General features: G+C 39.9%; 1 protein-coding gene across 4 annotated transcripts in view; it reads left to right on the forward strand.

The window, feature by feature from the left end:
* Positions 1 to 623: 623 nt before the first annotated feature.
* Positions 624 to 12921, forward strand: part of LOC130346290 (adhesion G-protein coupled receptor D2-like) — a 194256-nt gene continuing 181958 nt past the window's right edge. For all 4 annotated transcript variants that reach the window (XR_008884619.1, XR_008884620.1, XR_008884621.1 and 1 more), the window contains exons 1-5: positions 624 to 714; positions 2375 to 2432; positions 5113 to 5310; positions 7571 to 8203; positions 11374 to 11472. Coding sequence is in view for 1 of the 4 variants with exons in the window: in XM_056554532.1 (XP_056410507.1) it covers positions 649 to 714; positions 2375 to 2432; positions 5113 to 5310; positions 7571 to 8203; positions 11374 to 11472 (1054 nt within the window). In the remaining 3 variants the exon portion in view is untranslated. The remainder of the gene's footprint in view (positions 715 to 2374; positions 2433 to 5112; positions 5311 to 7570; positions 8204 to 11373; positions 11473 to 12921) is intronic.

Consider the following 12921-nt stretch of genomic DNA (forward strand, 5'->3'; position numbering starts at 1 on the left):
TCAGAAAGTGTGCTAAAAATCCAAATTGATCTTTTATCCAGAGAAAACAATCTTCCCTTAAGCTGCAAAAACCATGCTGAATCCCCAGTGGACCACATTATAAGTCATTGATGTACATAGTACATTGTTTAGATCAGATGTACATTGGATCTGGCACAGTGCTGTGGCTTCTGTAATAAATGGAGGCCATGACAACATAATACATGACAAAAAGCCACAATGTTGTGGCTTCTATTCTTTTGTTGCATGACGGATAGCAATGGTACCTAACAGACGCCTTTGACCTATAATGGGTTTTTACTGCATTGATGACAAATCTGAAGAACCCCTAATACATATACTACATGTAGCTTTGTACTATGCTTTTCTGTAGAGACTTGTTATTTACAAGGAAAAATGAATACTGTGAAATAATGCAGGTTATTAACATGGCCTTCCTCTAAGGAGACCGGACATTCCAGGACTGCATTGTTAGTTGTTTGTGATTTTCCTAAGGCACGTGTCTATGTGAATGGGGTGTGTATCAGTTCTTCTGAAAGCAAAGTAGTTTTCATTAACATTCTATCAATTCCTGATTTTTTTATAATGTTTTTATTTTTATTCTGAAGTTTTGCTTTTATGTTTTGATCTGTGTTTATTTTCCCAAGCATGAGATCACAAGGATTAATCTCTGCAGTTGTTGACGCCCTGGAGCTTCTATTTAACATCTTGATGGTAAGTTAGGCATTATTATTTTCAGCAGAATAGTATACAGCATATGTCGACATTAGAGTACATGCGTCACATGGGTTCGGTCTGTGAGTCCGATTTCTAACCTGTCAGATAAACCATGCATGGGGTTGTTATAAAGGAAGTCTCTGGATGGCATCATACACTGCTTTATTTTAAAAAAGATATCTAAAACAATGCATGGGGGCAACCTGTTTAACGAGTGGCTTGCTCTCTTCCTCAAGTTCCAACATTGACACGTATAAAAAGGGTAAGCATTAAGGTTATACAGCATACAAGTGAATTCAAAACAAGATAAGCAGCATAAAGACGTCTGCTCAAGGAAAATGTGTATGAAGAGAGAATGTGTAAGATGTAAGCACACAAGGGCAACAAAACTAGGGAATGCATTGCATAGCATAAAGGAACATGGTACATTCTCCAGTAACAATAAAAACACAAGAGGTTGCACATTATGAACCAGCTCTGTTCAAGCCACAGAATTCCAGTAAAGCCATATCTACCCTAACTCTTGAGATTATGCAGCCAGGCTATGCACACAAAATAAAAATAAAAAAATACACCCACCATTGGGACAAAAGAACCCCCTTTGCAATATTTTATAGGAACCTGTCATTTATTCCCATGCTGCCTGCAACACAAGTCATCAGAGAGGTCCCCAGCATCTCCCCATCCCACCAGCCTTGATCTATAGATCTCTCCCTATTTGGGTATAAGGATCTATTAATCAAAACTGGTGGGACAGGAAAAAGTTGCTGGGATTTTGGCAACATGCCAAGAGATGACAGGTTACCTATAAATATAAGGCAGTGTATTTTACCATCTATACAACTGCCTGGTGGCCTTTTCCTAACACCCAGTGGGCAGCAGCACATGCATTACATGCAAGAAGCAAAAGAATTTTCCTGGATTTCAAGTAGTGTTTTTTTAAATCCCATTTTGCCAAAAAGTAATAAAAGGTAATCAAAATAAATATGGGCCCTGACATTGTACCAATGAAAATTTCATTTCACAAAAAACAAGTCTTAATAAAGCTACATAGACAAAAAATTTACAATAAAATAAAAAAAATAACAGAAAAACGGTTATAGGCATGTTGTAGGTAATTATTGTAATTAAAGCAAAATCAAATTATATTATACATAAAAAAAATAATAAATACAAATAAATCTATTTTGTATAGCCTGTAGTTGCGCATTCATTCCATGTGACCATCATATGGGTGTACTCACATCGCAGGAAATGGTGTATTTTGCATGTGTTTCTTTGCTTATATTTGAAGCATATTTTTATGCATTTGTTATACAGCAGCCAAATACAATACATTCAAAATATACAAATATACACATAAAAAGTTACTTGTATGTTTTTTCACCCCTGTAAAAAGTTAAACATGTTACAAAACAAACAAACTAAAAAAACAAACTATGCCGTGTATTTCTGTGAAATTAAGTAGGGACATAAAACATAAATTTTAAAGCATTACACTTCAAAATATACATACTAATACACTATGTGACCCCAACCTAAAGATTTGAAGCTTCATTTCTTCATTTAGGGGGTAATGTGCATGATGTATTTTCCAGCTCAGAAAAATATGTGAGGGTAGCATATAGATAATTAATTCAATTCCCTCTCCCGACAGGTTTGTGGTGTTTGCATTTGCTGGAATCAAGTTGACTCTAATTACACAAGTACAGCAGGTAGGTTCTTGCCCCAGTTTTCTTTAAATTATTTGTTTGTAATTTTAAAGGTGAACTCCAGAATACAAAAATTGTCCCCCATACTGCCGGCAGTAAAAAAATAAATAGATACATACTTTCCTTTGCTCCTCCAGTGCCTCTGTTAACCCGCTCCGGTCTCCGCCTCGATCCTCTTCCTGGTTGCCGGTGGTCAGCGAGTCATACTGCACTCAGCCAATCACCGGCCGCAGCGAATTCCCGACTTGGCCGGCAATAGGCTAAGCGGCAGTGTGAGAATGCTTCAAGACACACAATTATTCACTACACTGGCACCTGCTGCCGGGGCCAAAAACATCACACTACCGCTCAGCCTATCGCCGGCCGAGTCGGGACTTCGCTGTGGCCGGTGATTGGCTGAGTGCAGTATGACTCGTCGACCACCGGCAACCAGGAAGAGGATCGCGGTGGAGACCGGAGCGGGTTACAGGAGGCACCAGGGGAGCGAAGGAAGGTATGTATCTATTTATTTTTTTTACTGTTGGCAGTATGGAGGACAATTTTTGTGTTCTGAAGTTCTTCTTTAACATTGTGACAAACAGAGCAGATCTACAAATGTGGTTAAAGGGGCCATGAAAACAATTGCACCATATTTATTAAGCAGTTGCCCTTTTTTGAGGCTGTTGAAGACACTTAGACCTTGTGCATATGGCAGGACTGCATGCTTGGAAAGTTCCTACAAAAACATGTAATGGACCTGTAGGCATAAGCCTAGGTTTCCACGCAGGTTTTTTCTGCTGCTATTTGGAAAACTGCCATTGCAGTTTTTGAGCCAAATCAGAGGCAGACCCATGTGGAAGGTAAAGTAGAAGTCGTGTCTTTATATTTCCCATTCCTTTTGAATACACTTCAAAAATTGGCTCAAAAATTGCAGTGGCAGTTTTTCAAAAAGCAGAAAAAAATACCTGTGTGGAAACCTAGACTTATGGAAATACTTCTTAACCCCTTAAGGACGCAGGGTTTTTCCGTTTTAGCATTTTCATTTTTTCCTCATCACCTTCTATTTCCGCACGCGACGATACCACATATGTTTATTTTTATTTACACAGGTTTTTTTTTATGGGAAAAGGGGGGTGATTCAAACTTTTATTTGGAAAGGGGTTAAATGACCTTTGTTAACTTTTTTTTTTTTTTTTTGCAGTGCTATAGCTCCCATAGGGGGCTATAGCACTGAACACACTAATCTCTTATGCTGATCCCTGCAAAGCCATAGTTTTGCATGGATCAGCTAGATAGGGGCTCAATTGCTCAAGCCAGTAGCACAGGCTTGGAGCAATCAAACTCAGATCGGACGTGACGGAGCAAGGTAAGGGGGTCTCCGCTCGCATCCTAGCTTATCGGAACATCGTGATTTTATCGTGATGTCCCGATCAGCCCGACTGAGCTGCCGGGAAGCATTTACTTTCACTTTCAGATGCGGCGGTCAACTTTGATTGGCGCGTCTGAAGGGTTACTAGTGTGCTGCACAACGATCGGTGCCGCACGCTGTTAGCCCAGGGTCCCAGCTATGAATAGCAGCCGGGACCGACCCGGTGTGATGCAGGGTCATGGTGTGACCCCATTTTAAACATCGGGAGCGGCCGTAGGGCGTACAGGTACGTCCTACGTCCTTAACAGGTTAAAGGGGAACTACGGGGGAAACAAGTGGGAAAACAAATATATTCAAATCAATTGGTGCCAGAAAGTTAAACAGATTTGTAAATTACTTCTATTTCAAAATCTTAATCCTACCAGTACTTATCAGCTGCTGTATACAACAGAGAAAATTGTGCAGTTCTTCCCAGTCTGACAACATTGCTCTATGTTGACACTTCTGTCCGTGTCAGGGACTGACTAGATTAGAAGCAAATCCCCATAGAATACCTCTCCTGCTCTTAACAGTTCTTGACACAGACAGAGGTGTCAGTAGAGAGCACTGTTGTCAGACTGGAAAGATCTTCACAAATTTCTCTGTAGTATATCTGTAATATACTGTAATATACAGCAGCTGATAAGTACTGGAATGGTTAAGATTTTTAAATAGAAGTAATTTACAAGTTTTTCCTCCACTGTAGTTCTCCTTTAAGGCACATATGCAGTGACCCCCTGTCGTAGAACAAGTGCAGTAGGTTGCAACCTATAGTGTCACAATGGCTAAGGTGGTACAACCTTGACAGCACAAACCTCTTCGTCAATGTTGGTAAAATGTATTAATTTGGAACAAAAAATGATGAGATTGTCTTCACTTCTTAGCCGTATAAATCTTAAAAATGGCTCAAACGTTCTATTAGGATTATCCTTTGCAAAGAAAATACCAGACAAAATAATGAATCGTTATGTACTATTTTGTCTTGGAAAATGCTGGACACCATGATGGAAGCCTGACAAACCTCATCAAAATCAGTAGGGTCTGTTGGATGCTGTTATTGGTGTTCCACATTTTCCGGAACAAAATAGTACATAATACTTCCTCAATTTGTCTGGTATTTTATTTTCAAAGGATGTTCCCATTTTTTATGTTGTTCTGCAACTACTAAATAAAAGGCTCTTCTAATCCAAGTAAACCCAGACCTCTTTCCTCTAGCCTATAACATATTACAGCTATGAGTTATTGGCATTTTTTCCATAATTTCAAATCAAACTCTCTCAATTCTTTTATCTCTAGGGTCTAAAACGCTTCCTAATTTCATTGAAACCCATCATGCAGTATATGAGTACGTCAGCAAACCACATGGCTACACACAAGCTGAAAAATACTGCGAGTACAAATTTTCAACTCTACTTTCTGAAGTGAAAGAAGTCCAGGACTTACCTGAAAATGTAGTTCAGTTCCCTATTTGGCTGAAGAAAGAGAAAAAGTCAGGTAAGATCTGGGGGGCTAAAAACGTTGCATGCGTTGCAAGAGATTATAGAAATAATACTGTTAATATGCATCATAGAGCTAAGGCTTTGTATGCTTTTTCTACTGCTTTGTATGAAAAGATTGCATTATGTATTGCATCTAAATTAATGTACTGGTTTTGTAACATGCTATCGACAAAACAGTTGCAGTGTACTCCTGTCAGGGTCCGGACTGGTATGCGGGGAGGACACAGGAGTGGATCCTCTGTGTCAGTGAGGCGATGGCGTGGGCCGTACCAGGGGAACGGAATCTAAGAGGTTACTGGTTTTTACCAGAGCCCGCCACAAAGCGGGATGGACTTGCTGCGGCAGGTAACCCCCAGGTCGTTCCACCCGATAGCGACTCAACCTCACTGACAGCTGAGACAGGCGCGGTACACAAGGACAAGGCAAGGCGAGGTCAGACGTAGCAGAAGGTCAAGGCAGGCGGCAAGGTTCAGAGTCAGGGGCAACGGCAAGGGGTCTGGATACACAGGCTAGGGATACACACAGAAACGCTTTCACAGGGCACAAGGCAACAAGATCCGGCAAGGACAGGAAGGGGAAGTGGGTTTTTATATGTTTTAAACTGATTGGGCCAGGCACCAATTAGTGGTGCACTGACCCTTAAAATTTTAGTAAGCCGGCGCGCGCGCCCTAGGGAGCGGGACCACGCGCGCCGGGAAGAAGCAGGCACAGGCGTGCAGTGAGTGACATGGGACGCGATCCGAGAGCAGGCACGTCCCGTCCCGCGGATCGCATCCCCTCTGGTGACAGGGGAGTAGCGCTCGTGGTCAGCAGCGCTGACCGGAGCGCTGCATACAGAGGAACGCCGTGAGCGCTTCAGGGAGACAGCAGGACCTGGAGCGCTTGGTGTTACAACTCCTAGCCTTAGGAAGCATGCATAAGGCTCTGAGAAACATTGAGAAGGCTCAATAGGACTAGCTCAGTGCATCTTTAAATTGGCAGATCTTGTGGGGTGTTCTTGTTAGGCTAGGGCAACACTGACTTTTTGTAGCGCTATTAATTGATTTTAACTATGGAGTTCAACTGTGGTCCAAACAATACATAAAGTTATATGCAATCTTGTGGACTGCAGCTTTTACTTGTTAAAGTCAACAGAACTACAAAAGGCACAGTATAATGTTTAAGAGTGATACAAAGAAGAACAATTAGTGATCCATTGATGGGTTTATAAATGTACGTGGTTGGCAAAAGATAACCCATTAGGTTTAATCCCAGAGTAACAAAAATAGTTGAAAAAATTTAATGTGTGCTATGATAAAAACATGTCAGAACACACAGTACATCGCAGACTGTTGTGTATGGGGCGGCAGACCAGTCATAGCACCCATGTTGACCAATCTACCGCCAAAAGTGCCTACATTGTGAATATCCGAACTTGAGAATGGAACAATTGAAGAAGGTGGCCTTGTCTGAAGAATCACTCACTTTGACATTATGGAGATGGCTATGTAAGTTTGTGTCACCTGCCTGGGGAGGAGATGGTGCCAAGATGCAATCTGGCAAGAAGACAAGCTGGTTGGGGAAGTTTGATTCCTTGAGTAATATTTTACTGGAAGATTTTTGGTCCTGGCATTAATGTAGATGTTAAATGTGATAAGTACCATCTACATGAACATTGTACAGACCAATTCTTTTCCATCATGGCATCAATATTCCTTAATGAAGGGTGGTCTCTTTCAGTCGGATAATGTGTTTGAGGGACATGATAAAGAATTTAAGGAGTCGACTTCCGTCAAATTCCACTGATTATGATTGAGGATCTGTGAGATGTGCTGGAGAAACAAGTCTGATCCATGGATCAAGTCTGAAACAAAAGTCTGATCCACATCTCACAATTTACAGAAGTTAAAACATCCACTACTAACATTTGGTGCCAGATACCACAGTACACCTTCAGAGGCCTTTTGGTTTATGTATCGATGGATCAGAAAAGCTATTTAGGAGGGATGAGGGGGACCTGCATAATTCCTTGTAAGGAGTTGGATGTTATGTGTATATAGGGTGGGATGGTGTTCTAGGCAGTGTTTTAAACAGTTATTGTTCAAATGCATACATACCATACTAGAAAACAAATACTAAGTCCTTCTGTCCTCGTGGTTAGGTTTGTGATGGGTTGACTAGCAGCAGTCCCGATTCTCATCTTGTATCAGTCTATGTGTTATCTCTCATTATAAGACTTTTGATTTTCCTTACTGTCTGTCTTGATGCTTTTTCAGAGATGCGACCACTCACTGCTCTGGTTTTCGAGCACAGAACAGACACCAAGTATGCCAAGTTGATGACAAAGCTCCCATCCTTTCATAAAATTACGGTTTGTGCCCATATTCAATGGGGCAGCACCAGTAAGGATCCTGAAACTGTCTTTTCGTATGCAGTGGAGAATTTCACCAATGAGTTTCAGCTGCGAGGAATGAACGATGCTGGGTTTGTCAAGTTTGCCGTCATAATTCATGGGCATCATTCAGGATATTCTTCTATGTTCTCTAATGATGGACAGTGGCATCACATCTGCATAACTTGGCAAAAATGGAATGAAACCATAAATCTATATGCTGATGGTGAATGGAGAACCTCCTTCAGGATCCCTGCATCCGAAGATATCATCATGGGGGGCATCTTTATCATTGGACAAGACCAGGATTCTTATGGTGGGACTTTCAAAGAAAAGGAATCATTCAGCGGGAATATTACTGGTCTTAATGTGTGGGCAAAAGTTCTTAGTAAAGAGCAGATACAAAAGCTGTCACTATGCAGTAAAGTAGAACTGGACTTTGTATTTAAATGGAGCACCCACCACCTGGAAATTGAGCCTACATTAAAGAAAATGGAGGTGAACTCTGTCTGTTCAGGTATGAGGGAGATTGCTTGATTGGGGAATTTATTAGGGTTTCAATAAGTTAGCTCTATTTACAGAAAAAAATAAGAAAACTTCAATATACCTAAAATAAATTTCCCTTAGTTACATATCTAATATATTTAGATTAAATTGCATTTAGGTGACTTTTGCTTGCTGTTAGTGACTAGAAACTTAGGGCCTGTTCACATCAAGTTTGGTCAATCCGAGCCACGGATATGTCAGAAAAATGTCAAAATTGCATGCTGACATATCCATGTTTGGACAGGCACGGGCCCCATTAATTTCAATGTCAAGGGCACAGATAGTGATTAATGTTCTGGTCATTATCCAAACATATCTAAGTCTTGGCTGCGACTGAAGTGCAGCACACCATGCTTTTTAGTCTGAACCAAGATTCATACACGTATGGGAAATGACCTTAACGTAGTCACTAGGTTACTATGTTTGCGCCGTTAAAATGAATGGGGCCTCTGCCTACCGAGTGTGGATATGTCGACATTCCATTTTGTCTTTTTATTCGATGTATCTTTTGCTCAAATGGGCAAAAAGTGGTGTGTATCCTGCCTTAACAGGATTTTCCAAGTCCTTGATATTAATGACCTATCCTTAGGATATGCCATCAATATCAGATCAAGAAACTTTAAACTCCCACCACCTCTACTGATCAGCTGACGGAAATATTCATGACATTCAAACTAGAGCTGCATTCCCATACCAAGCACAGTGTCATAGATTAGGTACTATGGGGGAGATTTATCAAAACCTGTGGAGAGGCAAAGTTGACCAGTTGCCGATAGCAAACAATCAGCTCCATTCTTTCATTTTCCAGAGGCCTTGTTAAGAATGTATGAAATGAGCAGATTGGTTGCTATAGGCAACTGAGCAACATTGCCATTCCACAGGTTTTGCTAAATATCCTCCTATATTATTACTATATACTTTATTACCATGTGGACAGTGACATAAAAATGCATTTCCTTTAAAGGGTACCTCTCATCAAATAAACTTGTGATATATTTTAGATTAATGAATGTTGAATAACTTTCCAATAGCATGTTAATGAAAAATATGCTTCTTTCTATTGTATTTTTCCCGATCAGTCCTGTCAGCAAGCATTTCTGACTCATGCTGGAGTCCTAAACACTCAGAGCTGCCAGTCTGCTTTGTTCACAGCCAAACGGGCTGCGAACAAAGCAGGCTGGCAGCTCTGAGTGTTCTCCTTTGTGAACAAAGCAGACTGGCAGCTCGTAGTGTTTAGGACTCCAGCATGAGTCTGAAATGCTTGCTGCCAGGACTGGTAGGGAGACCCCTAGTGGTCATTTCTTCAAAGTGGAAAATTAAATAGAAAGAAGCATATTTTTTAATAACATGCGATTGTAAAGTTATTCTGCATATATTAATCTATAATATATCAAAAGTTTTTTTGATGAGAGGTACCCTTTAACCCTCTTGTGGCATTTGACATACATGTATTTTAAATGTCGAATGGAGGTGCATGGAGTGGGCTGAGGGCCAAACAGGTGTTGAATGTTATCAGCTGACACCTAGTATTAGCGACTAGCTTGGTAGAAAATTCCAATGCTTCCAATTGGCATCTTCACAACACAATAATGTGCTACACCATACAACTATGGTGCCATAGGCAGGATGAAATAGGAAAAGTGAGAATGAAAAAAATGTACACTGCAACACATTAGCATTGCAGTATTACATACCAGAAATTATATGATCGCTTTCCTAAGGGAACTAAAAATGTTGGGAATGAGGGATTAAACATTTCCTTCTATGCTAAAGTAGCAATAGAAATTGCAGCTTACCATTTAGAAAATGAGCCCTCACACAGCTTTGCGTATAAGAAAAAGGCAATATGGTGATGCTAATACATTTTTCTAAATGCTTTTTTTTTTTAAGTAGTAAAACATAAAAACGATATTCATTTGGTATAATTGTAACTGTATTTACCCATAGTAGAAAGTTTACGTGATTTTTTGCATGGTGAAAACCTTTTCTTTTTTTTTCAAAAACAGCATCACATCTGTGATCAGGTTGTATGTTGTAAGTCAACCCCATTCACTTTAGTGGACTTAACTGAGGTCAGGGGTGGGGCTGTTTTTGGAACTAATAAGGTATATCTATTCAATGTACTTCTCACACTATACAATACATTTACATTCATGACTTCCTGGAGAGCCTGTTAGAGGACAAGAGGTTTCGAAGTGTGATAATAGCTGGGGCACCAAAGCACATCTGCCCCATAAGAGGCCAGTATTATAATTGGCACATGGGGCACTGTTGCAGATTTTGCATCAGGGCCCAGAAGCTAAAAGTTACTCCTCTGACTGTGGTGAAAAGTACTGCTGCCTGTATTTGCACCATATAGGTTCCACATGGCTGCTTTAGGGTTATAAAAAGCATGGGCACAAAGCTTTGCAAATGTAAAACTGTTAATTCTTTTGACACAAAATGGAGGCTTTTTTGTGTACTTGTAACACATTAGGTGCCACATGGCTGCAATAAAGTTATAAAAAGCAAGCACATTAGGCACAAAGCTTTGCAAATGTAAAATTGTTAATTTTTTATTTTGCACAAACTGGAGGTTTTTCTGGTGTACTTGCACCATATATGTTCCACATGCCTGCATTAGAGTTATATAAAGCATGGGCACAAAGCTTTGCAAATGTAAAAATGTTTGGGCAGACCTCATGACAAGGGAGGGCGAGGAAAGGAGCACGTTTGTCATGGTCCTAAAGAAACACCCTCAGCTTTCAATAGAAATCAGAGAAACTTTTGGTTTGAGAAACATTGCTTGTATGTAATTTTGACATCTATGCTAAATTTTATTAAAAGTGCTGGATCCTCCGACAGTAATGAATTGCTCAAAACTAAATAAATGAAGAACTGCCTGTGTCGCCCATAGCAGCCAATCACATCTAAGCTTTTATTTCTTAACATACTCTGGTAAAATAAAAGCTATACTGTGATTGGTTGCTTCAGCAAAAAAAATATTTTTTTTTTACTCACTTTTAATAAAGGATGTTTTGTCCCAATGGTTTCTCTTGCACATATACTGTAATTCAGTTTATCATTTTCTTTTCTGATTCTTTATTGAGATTTTATGATTCTAGTCACACTTCTATTTTTTATATATTTATTTGTTTATAGGAGATTCTTCAAGGTGTCAAATTCTGCAAAACCGTAATGGTGAGACCAACTACACAACATGTTGGGATGCATTGCCATTTGTTTGCTACCACGAAAAGGGTAAAATTTCATATTCTATACATGTTATAATATGTGTTAGTACAGTTCACCCAATAAATGTAAAGTAAGTAGTAACAATTTCCACAAAAACACTCTAGCAGCATGTAGTAATGCCAGTGTGTTTTGGGCACAGGTGCCCTAAAATATGGCTAATGTTAGAGCTCTTTAAAAGAGATTATATACAAGAAAATTTGAGTTCAGACAACACCTTTAAATGAAAAAGTACAAATTTTTATTGAACAATGTTTTTTCTTTAAAAAACACATCAATTGCAGATATAAAGCATAACAAATGGGTATCCAATGCAGAAAAATGGGGCAAAGCTGGTTGTTATTGGATATATAGCACACTGTCTGAACGCAAAATATATGACACATATAGGAAAAATACAATTGTGATGTCCGCCACATATATAATATCATTAATAAAGTGCACAAATTTATTTGCAGACATTTACCATTGTGGATCATCCATACATGTGACATATATTAAATCATGAACAATTGGTACTAGTATCATTCCTCATGACATGAGATTCGAATAACCACATATCATAAGGTGCAAAGTAAATGCAGATAGATGCGCAGACAGTGCATAGTACTATCAGTACGGACTAAGTGTAGCCTTACCCATGTGGGAATAACAAGAAGCGCCCCGACCCCTACGATCGTTTTGTTTTCCCTTTCTCAAGAGGTACTCAAATTAGTGTCCTGTATGGTTGTACCAGATCCTTTTAAAGAGAGCAACACCCAACCAAAGAACAAACAGCCTTCACGTGATCTTGGGATTGTGTTTTAACTGCTGACAATGTTATATAGGTATCTGGTCAAAAAAACAAAAAGTACATTTGTTTTACATGTCCTTGGCTCAAAACTGATAACATTGGGAAATTTCACATAGGTGCTACCAGTCTCCGGTAGTGTCCCAGGCTGGAACACATTCTTGCTCCTGCTTTCTCCCCTCTCCTGGCTTGATTAAAGTTAAGCTTTCAGCAACGAGTGCTCTTGAAATCTCACACATGCATGCACTACAATATGAAAGCATGGTGCAAGTTTTTCTACTTTGGGAAGCGGCTTTGCAAGCTCACTTTGTGTGCACCACAATTCGGAAGCCTGACACGTGCTAGATTTCAACAGGGCTCAGCACTGGAAGCCTAACCCTGTTTGTCAAACAAGCTGGAAAAGGGAGGGGGAGAAAGAAGGCAGACACTTTAGGGCAGTGTTTCTCAACCGCGGTCCTTAAGACCCCCCAACAGGTCATGTTTTCAAGATTTCCTTAGTCTTTCACAGGTGATATAAATGTGGTGATACCTGATTCACTGGCCATAGTTATATCACCTGTGAAAGACTAAGGAAATCCAGAAAACATGACATGTTGAGGGTATTGAGGACAGCGCTTGAGAAACACTGCTCTTGGGGCTTCAGAACACCTCTTTGAAACTTTGCAGCT

This window comes from Hyla sarda, unplaced genomic scaffold (genome assembly GCF_029499605.1).
Source record: "Hyla sarda isolate aHylSar1 unplaced genomic scaffold, aHylSar1.hap1 scaffold_78, whole genome shotgun sequence".
In the NCBI taxonomy this organism is placed as follows: Eukaryota; Metazoa; Chordata; class Amphibia; order Anura; family Hylidae; genus Hyla; species Hyla sarda.